The sequence below is a fragment of the Chelonia mydas genome, chromosome 6 (assembly GCF_015237465.2).
Source record: "Chelonia mydas isolate rCheMyd1 chromosome 6, rCheMyd1.pri.v2, whole genome shotgun sequence".
Taxonomy (NCBI): Eukaryota; Metazoa; Chordata; order Testudines; family Cheloniidae; genus Chelonia; species Chelonia mydas.
Window position 1 is genome coordinate 118,294,769 of NC_051246.2, and position 23,820 is coordinate 118,318,588.

The 23,820-nt window shown below is 41.0% G+C and overlaps 2 protein-coding genes across 2 annotated transcripts in view; both read left to right on the forward strand.

Annotated features, from left to right (window-relative positions):
• Positions 1-23,820, forward strand: part of SGPP1 (sphingosine-1-phosphate phosphatase 1) — a 46,961-nt gene that overhangs the window by 15,108 nt on the left and 8,033 nt on the right. The window contains exon 2 of the mRNA XM_007068024.4: positions 23,020-23,109. Within this exon, the coding sequence (XP_007068086.2) occupies positions 23,020-23,109 (90 nt within the window). The remainder of the gene's footprint in view (positions 1-23,019; positions 23,110-23,820) is intronic.
• Positions 1-23,820, forward strand: part of WDR89 (WD repeat domain 89) — a 132,891-nt gene that overhangs the window by 14,173 nt on the left and 94,898 nt on the right. The window lies entirely within an intron of this gene.

Below are 23,820 nucleotides of genomic sequence, written 5' to 3' on the forward strand. Positions count from 1 at the left end.
TGCAGCACAACCTTTCAGTTTGAACTCCCTCTTTCTAGGGCAAGAAATCTGCGCAAGAGAGTAGCCACAAGGTTCCATGGCCCTCCAGGAGACCCTCAATCTGAAATTTCTCTTGCTGTCTGAGGAAGAGCATCAAGGGAGACATTAGAAAAAAAGGGGTCTCAGATGTTCAGACCCCTCTAGTCATCCCACTGTGAAGCTCTAAGGGAAGAAAAAGGGCTTCCCAATCCCTCTGTTTTACAAAGAATCTGATTCAGCTAATTTCTTTAGGAAGCACTCTAAGGGCTTATCTACAAGGGGCTTTGCCTTATGACAAACCAGTGTGTGACTCTACACTACGGTAGCTTACCATGCATTAACATTCCATGTGGATGGTGCTACAGCACATTAAGAGTTGCGTAGTGCACTGTAGCATCATCCACATAGGAAAAGTCCCATGTAGATAAGTCCTCAAGAGATACAAAGTGAAATGTTTCCCTCAAGCTGCATAAATCTGTGGAATGCAGCAAGGCAGATGCCTCCCATGCTCACCTTTCTGAAGTGCAGCATAACAATCAGTGCAGAAAACAGCAGGCCATAGCCATGAACTGTTTTCTCTAGGTGTGCGTAGTTGAAACCCTACAAAAGGAAATTCTCCCCACTTATGGAAGGAAGGCCACAATACCAAATCAGAATTGGAAAATCAAAGTTAAATAAAATAACCCACCCCCCTCCCTCCACAAGCTAGACTCTCAGGAAAGAGTATGCTGAGTATTCTAAATTACTGTTATAAGGTCTGCAGATGCCGTAGACAAGCTATAGCTATATATCCCTCTTTATGCACCCTGGGAGGGTATAATAGTGGGATAGGGATTTCCTGCCACACCTAAAAAATGAGGAAAGTATTGCACAGTCATCCGCGACTGCCACTGTGAGTTGTTGCCCTAATATCCTGGGTGTTGCTATCAGCCTTTGTTGCTGGTTGCTGTGCCTTGCCTCCACCTTCTAACCCAAGCAGATGGCTGTGCAGTCATGATGGGGACAGCAGCTCAGATGTGGAAGAACCAGCAGGCAATAAAGGGCATGTTGGTCCACTGTATTTTTTTTACCCTGCCCCTGGCTTCCATTCTGTAAGCTCAGAAGTTTCCTCAGTGTGTACTAGTCAAAATTATCCTGGTATCTCTTATAAAAATAAATGTGCCTGTTTCTCTCGTGGTCAGGAACTCATCTTTTCTAACTGAGACTTTTTTTTTTAATACCTGCAAGACTGTCTTCCTCACTATCCAACCCCATCACAGTACTCTTAGCCCCTTCCTTCTGGCATGAAAACTATTGGGAGCAGCAGGCCCCAAGAGTAAACAAACATACGTCGTATCTGTTAATCTGATACCGTAACTGCCCATTCATGCTTTCACAAGCAGTGAAAATATGGGTGCACAATATTGTAAGTATGGTCTCTCTCAACCTGTTTAAAAAGAGAATGGTATAGTCTAAGGGCTTCTCCCTAAGGAGGAAGAATCAGTTCATGCAGATAGTCATACTAGATCTCTTATGAATGGGAGCAATAGAACCTGTCCCCTCTCCAGAGAGGAAACAAGGCCTTTACTCCATATTGTTCCTGGTCTCTTCTCCCCTCTTGCCCCTTCCCCCCCAAATCAGAATGCCATAAAGAGAAGTTCTTGACCTCAAGTATCTCAACAGTTCCAAGAAGAACTCAAAATTCAGTATAGAGACCTTAAAATCCACAGTGGCTGCCAACAACAAAAGGAACTGCATGATATCAATGGATTTGAAGGATGCCTGTCTCCATATGAGGAAGGATGGCCAGGTGAGTGGGGTATGGCAGACCTAGGTTCCAATCCCTGCTCTGCCATGGACTTCCTGTGTGACCTGGGGCTAGTCCCTTAGCCTCTCTGTGCCTCAGTTCCCCATATGTAAAATATGGGTCCCAGAGGTGAGATGGGCACTGCCAAATTAAAACCACTCATTGAAATGTCATGAAATGACACCCCTATGGACCAAGTTGGTCACAGGATATACACACACTATTGCTGTATCTCAATCTAACAGTCTAACTGATGCTTCCTAAGCTTTGCTCTCAGAGCACAACACTATCAATACAGATCCTTGCCCTTTGGCTTAGTAACAGTATGGCAAGTATTTACAAAAGTGCTGATAGTGTTAATAATAGCTCTTGGACTGGAGAGGGTCTGAAACTACTTACCCCTTCCTGTGTGACCTCATCCAGAGCCACTGTCATAGATGGCACCACGCGATAAGGATGCTGCAGAGCCACAGTTTTGTGAAATCAGTTAACGTTGACTCAATGGATTCCTCATCGTGGAGTCGACATAGACATGGTCCTTTATAAAGTTTCTTTTTGCAGGAGAGAGAAGAGAAGCTGAGAAATTGTAACGGAAGTCAGTCTCTCAAGGGAGACCTTCATATGCGTCTGTTTCCCCTGGGATCAGTGGTCTTCATTGTAGATATTCTTAGTGGCTCATGCTCACAGGAGATTGCTACAGACCTGCTTCTTATCTGCCCTTCAGCGAAGGTCTATTTCCCCAGCAGGATTCTCAGGTCATTCAGATGGTGAATGTGTCTCGGCAGATTTAAGTTAGGAATTCTAATAGGCAAACTAGTTGGGACTTTTATCACCAAGATGCAAGCATAGAGGGATGGGGTGTTCACAAGTGTCAAGAACTTTCCAAGGGTTCTGATGGAAACGAGAGCAAGCGCAGCATAAATTGGTGAAAGCTCAGGACAATCTGATACGGTCTCTAGTTTCTGCTCCCACATGTGGACTTACCTATGTTGATCATGACAACAGCTCAGCCATGTCATATGTCAGCAGGCAAAGGGGAACAGGGTCTACAGTCCCTCAAGGAGAAGCTCACCTTCTGATGACTTGGCCAGTCAATTCACTCTCTTCACATCCAAGGGAAAATAAATGTTATGGCTGGCTGGCTCAGCAGGCCAAAATTTGATTTATCCTGATTGGGAACCATGGCTAGATGTGTTCCATTTACTTGGAGAGGAATCTGGTCTCCCAGCAATAATTTGTTTGCCTCCCACTTGAATTGCAAAGTTTTTCAGTGTTCTTCTCAGGCTGGTGGAATCACAAAGGCAACAGATGCTTTGTCAGAAAGATGGCCCAAAGGGATTCTTTTATTTATGTCTTTCCCTCCCTTTTCTCTCCTTGCCAGAACATTACAGAGGATCAGCAGAGAAGCAGCACTGGTAATTCTGGCTTCCCCAATGTGGCCAAGGAAGCCTTTTTTGACATGGTACAAAAAGCTCCTCTATGTTTTCTGTCCAGAAAGGATCTAATATTATAGGGGCCAGTTAGGCATCAGAAGCCAGGCAGTCTGAACCTAATTGCTAAAAGTTCTTGAATAGAGCCCCTTAAGCCAAATAGGTTATTCAGAGGAGGTAATAGCCATACTTTTAGCTTCTAGAAAGGCCTGGTTGAGGTTTTCCTGTTGGTACCAGGACAAGGGTCTACATCTGCATTTTTCATTAATTTCTTCAAGATGGACTTGGGCTAGGCCTGGCAGTTCAGACACTCAAACATCAAGTTGTTGCTTCATCTACTATCATTAATGCAGTAGATGAGTAGTGGATTTCATCTTAGCTACATGACTAGCAGGTATTTTTAGAGCAGCATCTCAAATACATCCTCCCAAGTACACAGAGTTCTTCCATAGAATCTTGCCTAAGTGGTCTTTTTTGACAGCAGTCATGTTAGTTCCCAGGTGTTTGAGTTGGGAGCTTCTTTCCTGCAATGCTGAAACTTCTGTGAAGATAGTGGTACTTAGAACCAACCTTGTCTTCATTTCAGAAGTATCTGAAACTGAATGTGAAGATGATGCATAGGTTCCAGCTGGTACAGAATGGAGCTGCCTGCCATCTCTGTGGCTCATCAGGTTTGTGCTCAGACCCTTTACTGGCTCCCAGTGAACTTCCGATGCTAGTTTAAGGCTTTGGTCCTAAATTTCAAAGCAATTAATAGATTAAGCCCCACCTACATGAAAGACCAAATTTTGATCTGTGAACCATCACAACAGCTGTGCTTTTTTGGGACAATGCAGCTCACTAAGACCAAGACCAAGCATGTGAGAGCTGAAAACAACACACGTTCTCTGTCAAGTGGTTCCATCTGTGGAACAATCTTCAGAGGAGATCAGGTGAGTCTGACCATCTTTAGGAAATGTTGCAAAGCTTTTCTCTTTGAGAGAGCCTTTCTGCCATAAATGACACTTGCAAATCAAACACTTATTTTATTCCCAACTCCCCACCCAAAAAATATCCCTACCACAAACTGAGTTCTGACCCCATAAAGGGAGAAGTGCCACAGACTCCATAAGTCCACTAAGGACTTTACTATTGTTGATTTTTATCTGAAAGACACTCAGGCCCAGATTTTTGAAGGCATTTAGGCCTTGCTGCATTCGGTGTTGCAAAACCTACCTGATTTATAGCCTAAGTGTCATTTTCAAAAGGGATTTAGGCACTAGAAACTAAAATCCCATTGACAGTTAATGGGGTTTAGGCTCCTAAGTACTTAAATCCCTTGTGAAAAATGAGATTTAGGCTGCTGAATCAGTTAGGTGTTGCAACACTGAGTGCAACAACACCTAAATACCTTTTAAAAATTGAGCCTCAGATGCTATGGAGGTGGGTGTTGGTACAAAACTTAAATTGTATTATTGCTATGGGCAACTTTTCTTTAGTTGGCTTTCCACTGAGTCCTATTAAAATACTCTTGTATCTTGACTATAATACCTAACAGATCTGAACTTGAAATGCATCCTTTCTGTGTCTTGTTTTCATCCTTAACTGGTTCAGAGCTTGGAAAAAACTCACTCATGAACTAAATCTTCCAGGCGGGGTGGAAAAATTCTTGGTTTGATACACCCCAAAGGCTTGCCTACTTAATATCCATTGGTACACAGTTCTGTCCTCCCCAAGAATAAATATATTCTGGTACACTGAAACAAACTCACTTTAATCTGTCAATTAATATTTGATAGAGTAGAAATAGAGGGAATTAAAATTCATGCTCTTCTGCTTCTTGAAAAGCAGATGGTGAACTGATTCTGGTTGGAGTCCATTCTTACAGTATCAGCCTAACAACCATGCTTTTGTAAAGAACAGATAGCAGACTATCTTTGAATTGAGGGGTGTTTATTTGGAAAGTGAGGCGTGAAAGGTGGGTCTTGAATGCTGTTGTGTTGCTACATCTTCAGAAGAGCTTTAAGTTACAACAATAACAAACTATTTATTGAAAGTAGCAAATAAGATTTTTGAATGGACACACGATAGATATTTCAAGAAAATTTGTTAAATTCCATTAGAAAAAGAACACTTGTGTGTGTACAACACAGGCCATAAAATTTCGCTGTCACACCCTGCATTGACCCCAGTGACTTGTTTGGCTAAAACATATCTGCCTGATTTTAAGACATTAAGTAATGGAGAATCCACAACATCCCTTTGTAACTCTTCTTGTTAAAAAAAGAAAAAAAGTGCCTTATTTTCAATTTGAATTTGTCTAACTTTAACTTCCACCCATTGGCTCTTGTTGTTGTTTTCCTCCTCTCAATTAAAGAACCTGTTAGTACCTAGTATTTTCTCCCTGTGAAGGTACTTAGACACTGTAATCAAGTACCTCTCAATCATTCTGATAAACTAAACAGATTAAGCTGTTTAAGTCTCTCACTGGAAGACATTTTGTCCACCCCGTCTAATAATTTTTGTTGTTTTTTCTGGCACCTTCTCCAATTTTTCCACATCCTTTTAAATGCAGAGCTGTATGCATTGTTCCAGTATCTGTATCACCAACGCTCCAAAGAGAGATCAAATCACCTCCTTACTCCTACGCAGCAGTACTGGTGGTGGTTTCATTTTATAGATCAGAACAGCTGCTTCAGCAAAACATGTTGAGAAAATGGGACAAACTTGCAGTATAATGGTAGTCTGTTAGATAAAATATAGAGGAAGACGTCTTTCATTTCAGGACACGTCGCAATTTTACATTGTAGTCGCTTAATTTCTAACATAGAATCATAGAATATCGGGGTTGGAAGGGACCTCAGGAGGTCATCTAGTCCAACCCCCTGCTCAAAGCAGGACCAATCCCCAACTAAATCATCCCAGCCAGGGCTTTGTCAAGCCTGACCTTAAAAATATCTAAGGAAGGAGATTCCACCACCTCCCTAGGTAACGTATTCCAGTGTTTCACCACCCTCCTAGTGAAAAAGTTTTCCTAATATCCAACCTAAACCTCCCCCACTGCAACTTGAGACCACTACTCCTTGTTCTGTCATCAGCTACCACTGAGAACAGTCTAGATCCATCCTCTTTGGAACCCCCTTTCAGCTAATTGAAAGCAGCTATCAAATCATAGAATCATAGAATATCAGGGTTGGAAGGGACCTCAGGAGGTCATCTAGTCCAACCCCCTGCTGAAAGCAGGACCAATCCCCAATCAAATCATCAAATCCCCCCTCATTCTTCTCTTCCGCAGACTAAACAGTCCCAGTTCCCTCAGCCTCTCCTCATAAGTCATGTGTTCCAGTCCCCTAATCATTTTTGTTGCCCTCTGCTGGACTCTTTCCAATTTTTCCACATCTTTCTTGTAGTGTGGGACCCAAAACTGGACACAGTACTCCATATGAGGCCTCACCAATGTCGAATAGAGGGGAACGATCACGTCCCTCGATCTACTGGCAATGCCCCTACCTATACATCCCAAAATGCCATTGGCCATCTTGGCAACAAGGGCACACTGTTGACTCATATCCAGCTTCTCGTCCACTAGGTCCTAGGTCCTTTTCTGCAGAACTGCTGCCGAGCCATTCGGTCCCTAGTCCGTAGCGGTACATGGGATTCTTCTGTCCTAAGTGCAGGACTCTGCACTTGTCCTTGTTGAACCTCATCAGATTTCTTTCGGCCCAGTCCTCTAATTGTCTAGGGCCCTCTGTATCCTATCCCTACCCTCCAGCATATCTACCTCTCCTCCCAGTTTAGTGTCATCTGCAAACTTGCTGAGGGTGCAATCCACACCATCCTCCAGATCATTTATGAAGATATTGAACAAAACTGGCCCGAGGACCGACCCTTGGGGCACTCCACTTGATACCGGCTGCCAACTAGACATGGAGCCATTGATCACTACCTGTTGAGCCCAACAATCTAGCCAACTTTCTATCCACCTTATGGTCCATTCATCCAGCCCATACTTCTTTAACTTGCTGGCAAGAATACTGTGGGAGACCATGTCAAAGCTTTGCTAAAGTCAAGGAACAACATGTCCACTGCTTTCCCTTCATCCACAGAGCCAGTTATCTCATCATAGAAGGCAATTAGATTAGTCAGGCATGACTTGCCCTTGGTGAATCCATGCTGACTGTTCCCGGTCACTTTCCTCTCCTCTAAGTGCTTCAGAATTGATTCCTTGAGGACCTGCTCCATGATTTTTCCAGGGACTGAGGTGAGGCTGACTGGCCTGTAGTTCCCAGGATCCTCCTCCTTCCCTTTTTTAAAGATGGGCACTACATTAGCCTTTTTCCAGTCGTCCGGGACTTCCCCCAATCACCATGAGTTTTCAAAGATAATGGCCAGTGGCTCTGCAATCACATTCACCAACTCCTTTAGCACTCTCGGATGCAGCGCATCCGGCCCCATGGACTTGTGCTCGTCCAGCTTTTCTAAATAGTCCCGAACTACTTCTTTCTCCACAGAGGACGGGTCACCTCCTCCCCATGCTATGCTGCCCAGTGCAGCAGTCTGGGAGCTGACCTTGTTCGTGAAGACAGAGGCAAAAAAAGCATTGAGTACATTAGCTTTTTCCACATCCTCTGTCACTAGGTTGCCTCCCTCATTCAGTAAGGGGCCCACACTTTCCTTGACTTTCTTCTTGTTGCTAACATACCTGAAGAAACCCTTCTTGTTACTCTTAACATCTCTTGCTAGGTGCAATTCCTGGTGTGATTTGGCCTTCCTGATTTCACTCCTGCATCCCCGAGCAATATTTTTATACTCTTCCCTGGTCATTTGTCCAATCTTCTACTTCTTGTAAGCTTCTTTTTTTGTGTTCAAGATCAGCAAGGATTTCACTGTTAAGCCAAGTTGGTTGCCTGCCATATTTACTATTCTTGCTACACTTGGGGATGGTTTGTCCCTGTAACCTCAATATGGATTCTTTAAAATACAGCCAGCTCTCCTGGACTCCTTTCCCCCTCATGACAGGTTTCAGAGTAACAGCCGTGTCAGTCTGTATTCGCAAAAAGAAAAGGAGTACTTGTGGCACCTTAGAGACTAACCAATTTATTTGAGCATAAGCTTTCGTGAGCTACAGCTCACTTCATCGGATGCATACTGTGGAAAGTGTAGAACATCTTTTTATACACACAAAGCATGAAAAAATACCTCCCCCCACCCCACTCTCCTGCTGGTAATAGCTTATCTAAAGTGATCACTCTCCTTACAGTGTGATTGATAATCAAGTTGGGCCATTTCCAGCACAAATCCAGGTTTTCTCACCCCCTCCCTCCACAAACCCACTCTCCTGCCGGTAATAGCTTATCTAAAGTGACCACTCTCCTTACAATGTGCATGATAATCAAGGTGGGCCATTTCCAGCACAAATCCAGGGTTTAACAAGAGCTCTTGTTAAACCCTGGATTTGTGCTGGAAATGGCCCACCTTGATTATCATGCACATTGTAAGGAGAGTGGTCACTTTAGATAAGCTATTACCGGCAGGAGAGTGGGTTTGTGTGGGGGGGTGGGGTGGGGAGGGGGAGGGTGAGCTGAAGTGAGCTGTAGCTCACGAAAGCTTATGCTCAAATAAATTGGTTAGTCTCTAAGGTGCCACAAGTACTCCTTTTCTTTTCCCCCTCATGTTATTCTCCCAGGGGATCCTGCCCATCAGTTCCCTGAGGGAATCAAAGTCTGCTTTTCTGAAGTCCAGGGTCCGTATTCTGCTGCTCTCCTTTCTTCCCTGTGTCAGGATCCTGAACTCGACCATCTCATGGTCACTGCCTCCCAGGTTCCCATCCACTTTTGCTTTCCCTACTAATTCTTCCCAGTTTGTGAGCAGCAGGTCAAGAAGAGCTCTGCCCCTAGTTGGTTCCTTCAGCACTTGCACCAGGAAATTGTCCCCTACACTTTCCAAAAACTTCCTGGATTGTCTGTGCACCGCTGTGTTGCTCTCCCAGCAGATATCAGGGTGATTGAAGTCTCCCATGAGAACCAAGGCCTGCGATCTAGTAACTTCCGTGAGTTACCGGAAGAAAGCCTTGTCCACCTCATCCCCCTGGTCCGGTGGTCTATAGCAGACTCCCACCACGACATCACCCTTGTTGCTCACCCTTCTAAACTTAATCCAGAGACACTCAGGTTTTTCTGCAGTTTCATACTTGAGCTCTGAGCAGTCATACTGCTCCCTTACATACAGTGCAACTCCCCCACCTTTTCTGCCTTGCCTGTCCTTCCTGAACAGTTGATATCCATCCATGACAGTACTCCAGTCATGTGAGTTATCCCATCAAGTCTCTGTTATTCCAATCACATCATAATTCCTTGACTGTGCCAGGACTTCCAGTTCTCCCTGCTTGTTTCCCAGGCTTCTTGCATTTGTGTATAGGCACTTGAGAGAACTCGCTGATCGTCCCTCTTTCTCAGTATGAGGCAGGAGCCCTGCCCTCTCGCGCGCTCCTGCTCGTGCTTCCTCCCGGTATCCCACTTCCCCACTTACCTCATGGCTTTGGTCTCCTTCCCCCGGTGAACCTAGTTTAAAGCCCTCCTCACTAGGTTAGCCAGCCTGCTTGCGAAGATGCTCTTCCCTCTGCCTAGCACTCCTCCTTCTTGGAACACCATCCCATGGTCAAAGAATCCAAAGCCTTCTCTCCGACACCACCTGCGTAGCCATTCGTTGACTTCCACGATTCAACGGTCTCTACCTAGGCCTTTTCCTTCCACGGGCAGGATGGACGAGAAGACCACTTGTGCCTCAAACTCCTTTATCCTTCTTCCCATGATGATGTAGATTTTATATTCTGCCACATACCCCTATAAAGGTCAGTTCTCAAAGTCATATCTCCTGAAATATTACAGACCTGCCTGCCTGGAGTCTTCTGCATCAGCCTAAGGGTGGTAGATGTCTGAAATTTCAAAGTCCAATCCCGGGCTGCTAGTAGGGAGAGGAGCATGCTTACTTTCTCTCCTCCAGGCCCCTTATCAAGTGGTTGGGAGGAGGGGTGATAGGGTTTCTGGTACTGTTCTGCCTGCAGTCTTGTGGCTGCTGCTATGGAGCTGTCATTCGTACCCTACTCTTTTCTTAGCTTTCTGCCCTTACCCTAGTTTCCGTTGGGGTCCTTCTCCCAAATAAATACTCCAGTTTGTCTGCTTCTCATAATTTCTGTTCGCAGCAGGAAAGTGTAAATGACCTGATTCTTAGTTCTTATAAAGAAAAGGATTACTTGTCGCACCTTAGAGACTAACAGATTTATTTAAGCATAAGCTTTCATGAGCTGCTGCTCACTTCATCGGATGCATTCAGTGGAAAATACAGTGGGGAGATTTATATACATTAGAGAGCATGAAACAATGGGTGTTACCATACACACTGTAACCAGAGTGATCACTTAAGGTGAGCTATTACCAGCAGGATAGTGGGGATGGGGATGGCGACGGAACCTTTTGTAGTGATAACCAAGGTGGGCCATTTCCAGCAATTGACAAGTTCTCATAGTTTCCTATTAGTGAAAACTGACATGAGTCTGGTCAACTTTTACTCTGTGGTGCCAAAGCTTAGTACAGCAGCCAAGGCATTGGGGCTTTCTGTCTAGACTTAAGAAAATAACTTTCCCTTCACATCTGAAAGTTTAATTATCTCTGCAATCATAAGCTCTGTAAAAGTTGTCTGAGGGGTTAGCTAGAAGAAACTTCTGATCTTGCCATTTCTGAGGGAGTAGAATACTGTTTCCCTCAACTACTTTGGATGCTATGACCTACTTCTGGGGGATAGAAAAAAGGGGCAAAATGTGAATTTTAATGTAATTAAATGGATTAAAATCAATTTTTTTTTAGTTCTCAAACATAGAATTACTGTATACACACAACAAAACTACACTTGGAATGCTGTTCTCATGCTAGAATCCCGGCATTAGAAAGAAGGTTGAAAAAGGCCTAATTTTTTTAACTGAGAAGGAAGGGAAAATACCTTCTTTTTTTTTTTCTTTTTTTTTTAAAAGCAGAATTTCCTTTTCACCTATACAGAAAACTGAGTCTAAGCTAAAAGAAATGGGTGTCTAGAGTCCTCTTTGGAACTCCCCTCCACTAAGGGAGGGGAATTTTCTGACCCTGAGTCATAATCTTCCAAGACCGATTGTCTACTTATGAATGTTTTCAAACAATGATTAAGTGATAAAAAACCTTGGCATTCAGTCAGAAGGGGACGAAGTTCAAGTCCGGCACTTCCAGGGAAATATTTTCTGTGTGAATCCAATCAGAAGCTTGCTAACCTACTTTAGGCGATGCAATTAAAGCAGAATGGAAATTTCCCAATAAAAACAGGAGGCTTAATATATGATATATGAACATCTAGGGATTTGAAAAGGAAAAATCAGATCTGTAAAGTAAATATTGCCATGCCTTCTTTAACTAAGGAAACAGCGATACTTTGGAGCATTTGTTTCTGAGGTCAAATAGATAAGTCTCTGGAGAAATTGCCAGCAGTGGCCAGACGTTAGTTTAAACCTTTTTGTCAGCTCTGTTATGACATTGTCATTATACCTAAAAGACAGCATACCTAGAAAATTTAAAGTTGTCATAAGAGAATTCCTCAGCCTCTCTTTTATATTGGATATATTTGTGGATACCCTGAGGTTTTTAACTGGAACGACAATGCCTATGTGCAGAAATCAGACTTTATCTTTGCTTGAGCTCATGGAAGACTGATATCCAGGTGAAACAGTTGCTAGCTTTGAAAAAATTCTTACGAGGAAAGGTGGGGAGGCTTTTTGGGGAGAGTTCTTGTCAGTGGTGGCTTGCTTAGTAGAAAATTGGTCACTACCACCATCCAGACTTTAAGAAAGATTTCAAGACTTATTTAATTAATTTAAAAAAAGTTATTTCTATGCATCCAATGAAGTGGGCTGTAGCCCACGAAAGCTTATGCTGTAATAAATTTGTTAGTCTCTAAGATGCCACAAATACTCCTGTTATTTTTGCAGATACAGACAAACACAGCTGCTACTCTGAAACCTTAATTCAGTTTGTTCAGAAATCCAAATAAAAGATTCTGGATATAAGAAGAAAACAGTAAATAAACACTAGTCTAGTCCATCTGTGGTCTTAAATAGATTTTTCTTTTATTTATTTTCATGGATAACACTAGAAACTGTAAATAGCTACCAATGAGTTTGAACAAATGGAATTCAAAGATGAGTGAATAGCAGAATTACTATACCAGTGGCCTTTCCATGGCAGAAAATTTCTTATCTGTTAACTTTTTCTTCTAAATAGCATGTCATCTAATCTGTCATTCATTAATATAATTCCTACACATAAAAATGTTAGCTAAGGTTCCTTAAAGGAAATGACCACTCTCACAAACCCTTAAAACCAAAGAAATGTCAATTATGATATTTGTTTTTAGCCTACCATAACCCCTATTCATCACACTCACCACTTTCACTAACAGACTCCTCCTCTCTTTGAATACCATCTCCAACATGTTCAATAACAGTACAAACACCTCGTTCCTCAGAATCTCACTGTACTGTGAAACCTTCATTCTGACATCTGCAACATGTAAATGTCTATTGAACATCAGTGCATTGTTGAAGTGTATGATGTGGTGTTTTATCATGGAGAAGTATGTGGTTGGAGTTAAAGTTTTGAGGTGACATTTGTGGTGACATTTTAATTTTAGCATAAGATTAGTTTTTAAAAAATAGAGGGGCCACCTCTGAAAATATTGGTTTAAATGACTTGCTCAGCATCATGTAAGAAATCTGTGGTAGAGCTGGAGATGGAACACAGTTCTCTAAGGTCCTAGATCAGTAGTTCTCAAGCTCCTCCCCACAGGCTGCTTGCGACCCAATCGGCACAGAGCTGCAGCCCATGTGACATCCTCAGGGCCATACCGGTAGTTCTGGATGTGGCCCACAATGGAGAAGCACTGTCCTAGACCCATGTCTTGACAACACCACTCTAAAGGGGCAAGGGGGAAAGCATAGGATCATGTAATTAAAGATTATCATTCACTGTGTGTCTCGCAGTGCCTTATAGAGGTGGAGATGCAGAGTAGCCCATTTTAAAGAAAGTATAGCCAAGTATGAAGACCTAGTCTAATCTTTCTGCAAGACAGCATGGCCAAATAGATTAAATTGGTTTCTGTTGCCAGCTGTGCCAGAAGTGATCTTGGGAACCTTTCAGCTCTTCACACATTTCCTCTGTGAAAACATTTTGAATTACACTTGTGTACCTCCTGAGGTCCTGCTTAATAAGAAGAGCAGTGAAGCACACCGCTAGTATGTGGATGTAATAAGATTTGAACTCATCATCTCCTGGATGCCAGTGAACGTTTCCATAGGGGAATTTCTCATATGCTGATCTGGCACTTTCTTACTTAAGGAATCACATATTGAAATTACTGTAATTTTGTGGCTTTACTTTGGCATTTTTCTTTCTACTTAAGTAGAAATTGCTAGTACTATGGAAAAGATCCAAGTATCAATCTGTGCCATTATTGGAAAGCTGAGGTCTCTGGGATTCCTGATGAGCTAAAATCCTAAGCATGTTCCCCAAAGACCACTGGAGTACATAAGAGCTCTGATACACATTTTACAAGTCTTAGATTTTGTATGACTCCTAGCACCTGCAATACTCCTGTACAAACAGCTACTGTGGTTTATATTGGACACAGTTCTTAAATTTGTACTAAACTTATTAGACTGATATTCTTTTCGCTATATAGGAAATGAAACTAATCTTGGAAGTATGCTATCTGTCTTGTGACTGCCTCCCTTTTATGGCTTTGTAAAACTGTAATGATTCTTCTCAAACTATAAAAGGAAGCTGCACCCTATTTTGCACAATACAGTGTTTTGCAAATATGTAGTTTAAGAAAAATGTCTTGTCCTTTATGAGTTGTGAAACAGTATACCATCTTAATCTGAGGACTTCAAAACTTTTTTTAAAAAGTTTAAAATTTTGTTTAGTTCTGGACTCTCAGATACAGTAAATACCAGTTAAAATGAAGCATGTTCTTCCTTCCCAATAATGTAGTGTATAGAATCTTGAAAGATTTTTTCCATGCCATGTGTTCAAGAAAAGCATTGATGTTCATGCTTTAACAAAAACCTTAAAGAAATAAAGAATTAAACCTTAAAGAATTAAATTAAACCACATAAAGAGAATATCATAATTTTCCAGGCTTCCTGATGTAAAGGTCAAGGAGAATAGAATAAGTTCAGACTATTTTAGGTTTCTCCCTAACTTTGATGAATGCCAGCATATCACATTTACTTTTATTTTGAGTGGAGTTTCCAGTGCTCCTTGGATCAATGGATAATGTTTTTGTAGTGACTTGTTGTTGTCTCATTGTAGGAGTAGGATTTTATATTTGTATTAGAGGTTATAATGGGCAGTTATAATAATGGAGTATGTATTAAATGTATTAAAGTATGATTTGATTATTTTGCTAGCTATTTTTTTTTAAATAGCAGAAAGGTATGACCCTCTGGGGCATTGGTAAAAATGCATTTGACAAACTGCTAGTGTCTGTACCGAAGTTAAGGCAGGGACAGACCAGAACAGTCCTTATGACTGATTATGGTCACCCTTTTGTTTTAGAATAAGTTATAATGTCTATTATGTTTTTTTTATATGTATTATAAATTAGGCCCTTTAGTTAAATATACTTTTTTTGTTTTGTTTTAAGGTTTAGTAAGTAGGAGACAGAATTTTGTATTGTGTCTATGTTAATGAAATTAAAGGAATGTTGAAGGCCCAGGCCATAGTGTGAACTGTTTTAATTGCAAAATTTAGTAAGGTTTAATATACAATGCCTTTTTCGCTTAACATAAAACACTGCTGTTTGTATACTTTTAAAGGTCTTTGTAAAAGACTGTTTGTGTAAATGAAAAATGTATGCATTAAAAAAAATAAGGTGTAAAGGCCATTGTTAAAACCAAATGGTCCAAAAAAAAAAGGGTAAAAAAATTTAACAAAACTTATTAAGGCTAAAGAACCATCAACGCGCATTCATAATTAACAAAGGGCAAATTAACAACCCTGAGGTAAAGGCTGGCACTCCTAAAAACAAAACAATTAATTAAATCAAAACTAAAACAGAATGAGCCTTTTGGAAGTGTTTTGGAATGTTAACATTAAAAAATAACACCAACTAAAAAGTAACCGGTCACAAACTAACACAGCAAAATCCATAAACTTTAACCAAAAAAAACTCAACAAAAACTATAAGAACCAGGTGCTTGGCCATGGGACTTTGGGTTTGTTTTGCCATAACTTTAGGAGCATTGGATCGTGACTGACAGAGCCCGGCTCCCCTCTGCAACCAATCTGGCTGGCCACTAAATTAATCCAGACTCTGGACTGGTAACTATAAACATCAACTGGCAGGAGTGTGTGTGTGTGTGTGTGTGTGTGTGTGTGTGTAACTAAAAAGCAAATGCTAACTGCTGTATTCTCAATAAATGTGGTGTATTGCCTTTTTCCCTGAAAAAGATCCCGTGTCCTTCTTAAAAGCATAATATCATCTTCTGTGATCCTAAGGATTAGCAACAAGAGCAGATGAATTGTTAAGGATCCTAGATTAATGCAGATACCTTTTAGTAAGCAAGCAAACTGGGAGAAATAGAAACTCAGCAGAGTTCTTTCTATAAATCTGTAGTATTCAGTTTCCTTCCAGGCAGCTATCTTAAACAATTTGTATTTGATTGTAAACTCAGTATTGCTAACCACAAGTGATGAAAAAATCATGTAAGTTCCTCCAAAATCATGAGCTTATTTTAAATCATGAGATTTTAAACATTATTTTTTTTTGTCTTCTGGGCTTTGAGCCTTTAGGGTTTGTGTTTTCAAGCTTTTTTTTTTTTTTTCCCTGGAACCCTGAGAACTAGAAATATTCTCCCCTCCTCCCCTGCACACCCCCCAGTTGGAAGCTGAGCTGCTTATGCAATTTCGTTACTCCAGGAGCTGAGGCTTATATCATGACACAATTGCAGGAGTTGCTAAAATTGGAATTAATGCATTTCATGAGCTATACTCTTAAGTTTAAAAGAAGTCAAGTGTTTGAATCAGCTCTGCCACTAAAGGGAAGAGTTCAGGGTTACTGCTTTCCTAGCTGCCTTGTAGCACTACACCTGTAGCCCCATGGGCAGCTGTGGTGTGAGCTGGCAGTTATGGAGTGGGTGCTGTCCCTTCCCCACTGGCCACACACTGTGTCACAGGGAAGGGAAGAGAGTTAACTCCAGCTGCTCTCCCACATATTTCCTGCCATACTATGGAACTCCCTGGGAGAGCAAGACAGGACCTTGAATGGCTCTGTCAGAAGCTAGGAGAGTACCTAGTGAAGGATGGCTCCCCTTCCCCAGAGAGCCATGCAGATCATAAAAAGGTGCCGGGGAGAGAGCAGAAACTGAGAACCCACAATCCATTATGTTCTCTGATCCTCTGCGGTTAGAGCAGCCTGGGATCTATGAAGTTTAGAGTTGTCAGATCTCGTTTTAGATATTATCTGGAAAGGATATTTAATTCAATTTCAGTCTCTGCCACCTCATCCCTGTTCAGGGACCCCCTATCACAACAGCCTGCTGTGTATAGGGATAAACTCTCTTTCAGTGGGGTGGCTTCAGAGTTCTGCTTCAAGGGGTTCTATTTCCCCCTACTACTTCATTCCAAAAAAGAAAGGATGACATCTAATATTATATCTGACATCTCAACAAATTCATCTGTTGTTTCAAATTTCAGATAGGTACCCTTTCTTCAATAATCCTTTCCAATAAGCCCGTGAATTGGTTTGTGACACTTGACTTACAGAAGGTTATTTCCATGTGGCAGTTCATTTGGCTCATAGGAAGTATCTATTTCATGGTCAATGGACTTTGTTACCAATTCAGAAGGCTACCTTTCGGTCTCTCAACAGCTTCAAGCATGTTTAGCAAATGCCTCTCTGAGGTGATAGCATATCTGAGGGGACACGGCCTTCAAGTGTGCCCCTTTCTTGATAATTGGTTGAGTCAGTGGGCACACTTCCCAACAGGGAGATTCACATAGTTCTTCAGCTGTTTTCCCATATAGGTCTCACAATCAACTGCAACAAATTTATTCCCACCCCTACTCAGAGGAGCAAGGTTGGACTCAGTGTTATCTAAAGTGTATTTTCCTCAAGAGAGGTTTTATACAATAAAACATTTTATTTCAAACCTCTACAGTCAGCCAAAAAAATGCTTGAGAATCTGTCTCACCTTACTAGATCACATGGCAGCGTGTCCTTAGGACTCCATATTCAAGACTCCACCTCCATCCTATTCAGAGGGCTAATATTAGTTTATCAACCAATCAGGCGCAGTATGGACTACTGGTAGAAGTACCAAAAGTGCTGCCATCTCCATGTTGTGGACAGATCTTCAGATCTGTCAAGGTGTTCTATTCCACCCTGCCCCCTTAGATTCATTGTGACAGATGTGTCGAAGCAGGACTGAGGTGCACAGTTGGACAACCTCCAAATACAGGAGGTCTGGGGTTTTGGACGCAGTCTCAGTGATACAAATAAATTAGAAATCAGAACTGTTTGTCTAGTTTGCAAGACTTTCCTACCCCTGCTTCGATGCACCACTGTTCAGGTCCTAACAGACAATCCAACTGTGATGCACTATATAAACAGCAAGGAGAGGAGGAAGCATCTGCCCCGCTATGGTGGGAAGTGGTTCTTTTGTTGGCATGATGTATTTTTTTTCATTGTGTCAGCCTGATATCCCTTCATTTGCTGGGTGCTCAAAACAGTTTGGCAGATTATCTCAGCAGGAGAGGCTTACTCACCCGTGAGTGGGAGGTGAAAGACTTGGTTCTGCAAGTATTTCTGAAATAGTGGGTCTCCTCAATAGACTTATTTGGCTGTTAAAATATTTTAAGGATCAAACCTGTAAAATGTGCATAAGTGCATCTGAGTTATTTATGTATCATTAAAGGGATGCTAGCAAAGATTTAATTAGTGTTTCTAGATTGCCTTTAATGTAGTCTTGCTGCAGTAGATGGTTGACTCATGGAATAGATGGTTATAGAACATTTAAAGTGTTCTGGGATATCTCTAATTCTTAGCACTCCTTTGAATAAATATAACTTCTATTTTCCTGCACTACCACCCATTTTTTGAGCAATATGCAGACAATTAATTATTTAACAAAGTTTGTAAAATCTTCAGACAGGAAACTATGTCCTCTTTTCAACAAAACATTGCAAGGTTCTGTACAAATATTATGTTTTGTGAGACCCTGGAGAATAGATAACTGATTTTTCCCATTTCACAGATGAGTAAACTCAATATTGTGTAAAACACTTTCTGATCACAATCTATGACAACTCTTTGGATCTACAAACTCAAACTCCATAAAGTGTGTATGTGAAACCCATACAGCCATATTAATTAAAGTGGTGTCTTTTTTGAAGGGTTAGTGAAATTACTGTTTAAATACTTGGCAGCAGCATAATGTGTTGTAGATTGCAGCATGCATTTTGAATGGAAATGAAGAATCTGTTATGTTTATGACTCGAAGGATGTTGCACCTGCTGGGTGTCCTCGGTCAACCCAAGCTTTTTCTTAAAATGTCAGGTGTTAATCAAGTAAAATATCATACTGTTAGCAAGTTTTTCTCATAGAATATGTTAGCACTAGTCTCTCTCCTCTCATTGCTACTTTGAAATGAGCAAAACTGATGTGAAGTACCTCTTTGGAGTGCTTTATCACAACAGCAATTTATCAGTGTTGTACCTTGTCACAGGATATTGTATTATAAATAAGTTTCCTAGATCATAGGAGATCTCCAATGCCACTAAGGATTTGTCATCTTGGATACATCCTGTTTACCAGTTCCTTGATAACAATTGAATATTAAATACTATTTTTGATTTTAGCAACTCTTAACTTCAAATGAATGTTTACTTGTATTGAATTGTGGAACACTTCTCATGAAGGTATAATTTTTCCAAAAGTATGAACTGAACAAGGAGAGGTCCAGTTATGGGCATAATTTTTGCAGTGTCCAAACTGAAATTTTGAAATGTTCTAAAACCATATTCCATTTCATATATTCAGTTTAAATTGAGTTTGCTTATTTACAGTATACAGTAGAACTTCCGAGTTATGAACACCTTGGGAAAGGAGGTTGTTCGTAACTCTGAACCAAATGTTATGGTGGTTCTTTCAAAAGTTTGCAACTGAACATTGACTTAATACACTCTGCAGAACTATGCAGAAGAAAAATGCTGCTTTCCCTTTATTTTTTAGTAGTTTTCATTTAACACAGTACTGTACTATGTTTGCTTTTTTTTTTTTTTTTTTGGTCTCTTCTGCTGCCTGATTGCATACTTCCGGTTTCAAATGAGGTGTGTGGTTGACTGGTCAGTTCATACTGAGGTTCTGCTGTAGCTTTTTTAAAGCAGTGATGCCTTCTCTAAAGTACCTCTATTTTTAACACCCCCCCCGCCCCCATGGCTTAAACTCAAGGATCTGTTGTATGGTCAGCCTTATCTGCTGACTTTGCTGATTAAAATAAATGTTCACCATTTTTGTTAGTCCTTTCCATTAACTTTGATGGGCTTTGGATCCAGTTTTGGGGGGGAGATTCTGTTCTGGCTCATGCATCAGCAGAATTGCTAACTTAGTTTCGATTGCAACATTTTAAATTGTTAATGTGTGAACTTGGAAAGAACCTAGCCAGAGTTTCACTTCCCCAGATAAGCTGAGAAGTGGAAATTAAAAAAACAAAACAAAAAACCACATTTTTACTAGTAAACTGAGCAGAGTTGATCTGGAACTGTCAAATAAATATGGAACCACACTTTTTTTTTTTTTAAAGTCACTTTTCAGAGAAGAAGCATGCTATATCCATAGTCAATTATTTTATGCTTCTGCCTTGCATAGTTAGTTACTGTTGGGGAGAAAAAAAGTTTGATTCAATTTCAGGTACAAATGTTGGTCTGTTGTAACAAAATAAGCAAGGGGTGTTGGTACTGTAGCTGATATAACTTTTCATTTTGCGGATAGATTTTGGAAGATGAGTGATTTTTTCTGTACCTCCTAGAAGAGAGCCAGTAATTAAAAATACAGTCTAAACTTTAAGTCTGTGCATGACCAGTATAGGTTATGTTATGGTTCTTTAGAAAATAAGGCTTTTCTTCTTTCTATTGTTACTTTCCACAAACAAAAAGTATTGTATGATCAGGTGAAAGATTCTAGCAAGAATTACTTGTAAAAATCTAGGCAGTATTACTACAGGAGAGGAGTAGCTGTTACTGGAGAGTAATGTTATGATATAATGACAGTAATAATAATTTAAACATTTATATTATGGTGGCAAACCAGGTCAGGGTCCCATTGTGCTAGGCACAGTATGAACACGTAGAAAATGACAAAAAGCTTGCAGTCTAACAAATAAGAAAATAAGGGCTTGTCTACACTACAAAGTTTTGTCGGCAAAAGTTGCCTTTTGCTGACAAAACAGGAGGTGTACACACTACAAAGCTACTTTTGGTGGAAAAACTCTGCTGTTTTGCCGACAAAACCACCTCGACGAGAGGCATAAAGCTTTTTGCGACAAAGTCAGAGCGACGAAGTGTCAGTATAGACACTGCTGTTTGTTTTGTCGACATGACTGGCTTCCACCAGTATCTCTCAATGCCTGCGGTGACATCCCTGCTCACTGTTTTGATCTCTGCTGCCCTGCATGTATGCACCCCTCCCCTGTCAAAGCTCATGGAAGTATCTGACAGCTGAGTGTGCTGCTCAGTTTGGGGAACAAAGAGCAACTCATTAACCAAATCATGCTCCTGTTCTGCCCTGCATTACGAAGAGTGGCAGGCAGACTGTTGCTGGCAGGGGAGGGAAGACATTCCTCAGCACGGAGAGCTCACAGAACTGCTCAGGATACCGCTCTGGGCAGCTGAGGAGGCTGTTGGAGCACGTGGAGGGAATCACAGAACCGCAGGCAGGCAGAGAGAATAGGTTGCTTCAGGAGAGACTGCTGTGCCAAGCAGAGTCTGGGGCTGACGTGGCCTCAGAATAGGTCCGTCAGCCTGCTGTCTCCTCTGCCCCAGACACACCACTATCCTCTCCCTCCCCCCCCCCCCCCCCCCCCCCGCCTCAGTTGAAAAGCGGCTGACAATCTACTAGGATGCCCCTGGAACGATGACATTGAGAAGCCTGCATCATGTGATGCTGTATCTGCCCCATGAGGCATTGCAAACCCTTCCCAAAGCACCCTACCTCTGCGAGACCAGTTGCACAGTGGCATAGCTACTCCAGCGCACTGCTCTCTGTGTTGATGGAAGAGCTGCTAGTGTGGATGCACTTTACCAACACAATGAGCTAATGTGGACATGCAACAGCGGTTTTAATTAAAAAGGCATAACTTTTGCAGGCAAAACTTTGTAGTATAGACAAAGGCTAAGTGGACAGACAAAGGAAAAAAATAACCAACTGCCTAGCTTGATTATGAGAAAGACCAAAAGCAAAAAGTAATTAGACTTGAATATTAAAATCTGATGCAAACTTCCAAAACAAAGTTGGTTGGGTCTGATGGTAATACTATGTAAATAGTACCCAAAATGTTTTAAACTCTGTCTCTACTGTCAAGAACCCACATCCTTACTCAGAGCTGTCCCTTGGGTAGGGCGAATCAGGGCGACCACTCTGAGCCCTGTGCTTTGGGGGGCCCAGCGGGCCAGTGCGATTGGCCAGCATGGTCGGTCCCGGAAGAGACTAATCGGTCACTTTCACTCCGGACCTTGCACCCCCCCCCCCCCCCCAGGGATGGCCCTGTCCTTACTGTTACATTATTATAATTTTATTACATATCTTCATAATGTTATAACTTTGTATGATGCTTAATTGATTAAAAAGACATGGTCCTGCCCAACAGGGCCTCTACAGTGAATAGAATAGAAAAGCAGACCGAGGAAGAGGGTAGGAAAGAGAGACCAGGGTTAAAATAAATGGATCCATAGAGTAAGGAAGTGATATAAGCTCTGACACTTAAGTAAAAACTGAGCCTAAACAGTAAACAGCACCAGCATCTAAAGCCCTGATGCAGCAAAGCACTTAAGCGTGTGTGCAACTTTAGAACTACTTAGATGCTTAAAGTTAAGCATGTGATTTAGTTCTATTGACTTTATTAAAGTTGCACACATGCTTAAGTGCTTTGCTGCATCAGGACTGAACTTGTTAGTGGAAAGTAAAAGTTTTTGAAGTTGGCTTTAAAAGAAAAGTTGAGGGCATTTGAGACCTGATTCAAAGCCCACTGAAATCAGTGGAAGCAAGTTACTTGGGATTTGGGGAGTGGGGAGTTATCACCGGAGTGAAAGTCAATTGACAGGAGTTGAGTTGAAGGAGAGGAAGAACAGACTCACTCAAGATGCTTGGAGAGAAAGGGAATGAGGGAGACATTGTATTTGTAAGGAAACAAACAAGTGAGGCTTTCTTTATGGTAGGGAAAATCGTATGCAATGATTTTGTAGCACCAACATGCTGGAACTCCTTTTTATGGAGATTTAATACATCCTGGAAGCAAGTAATGTTTCTGTAAATCAGAGAGCAATGTTCCACTCCACTCCGTCTGGGCTGTAGGCTTTAGCTAACTTTATTAGAACTGTTTTGTGTACAGTTTAAAATGGTATTTGAAATATGAGATCTGAGTGTGGTGTAGCTATTCATTGCTAAATCATTTTCATGGAGTATATACTTATGGCTTATGATTCTAATACAATCTTTTTTTTTTTTTTTTTCCAGTATCCCCTTATGTATGGTCTGATTCTTGTGATCTGTTGGTGTTCTCTGGTTTGTTTTAGTCGAATTTACATGGGAATGCACTCAATTTTGGTAAGAGAAACACCACACATGAAATCTGTTACTTTACATAATGATGACACCATATAACTGCTTTCATATGCCTCTGTAATATTCAGATATTTAAACTACAGTAAGGTATCTTGTGCATTGTGGTAATCTGAGGGGCTTTTTTTCAGTATATGTTACTATATGTGGATCCAGTACTCTATTGTTAAATTGAAATGAAATAAATTGTTTATCATTATATAATTGATTAGAAAATAGAAAAACTATACGGTCTACAAAAATTTTACCTAGTAACTTTATAAGTGTACAGAAAAGGCAGCTGTCTAGAACCCTAGATGCTTTTGACATAATTTTTAAAAATAATTAACTAAAACTAGCAAAATATGTGCCCTTATTAAGAGGTAATAGTTTATTGCTGATTAGATTTGTAACTAAAAACATTTTCACCACACATACTTAAAAACAAAATAAATTGTATAAAGCATTTTTCACATAGTAAGACTGTCTGAAGGACCAATATTATGGTTAAAAATTCTGTATCAAGCTTATTAACTTATATAAATTAGTTACACAATTAAAATTAATTGCCATTCCTGTTTGCAGTTTCAGTGCAGAAGTCAAGGACTAATAAGCAAAGGGACCAAATTGCCCTCTTCCTCTCTGATAGTTCATCCAGAGAAGGGTTGAAGTACTTTGTTAGGGCATGAGGAAAGCTTTTCATGCTCATTCAGCTTT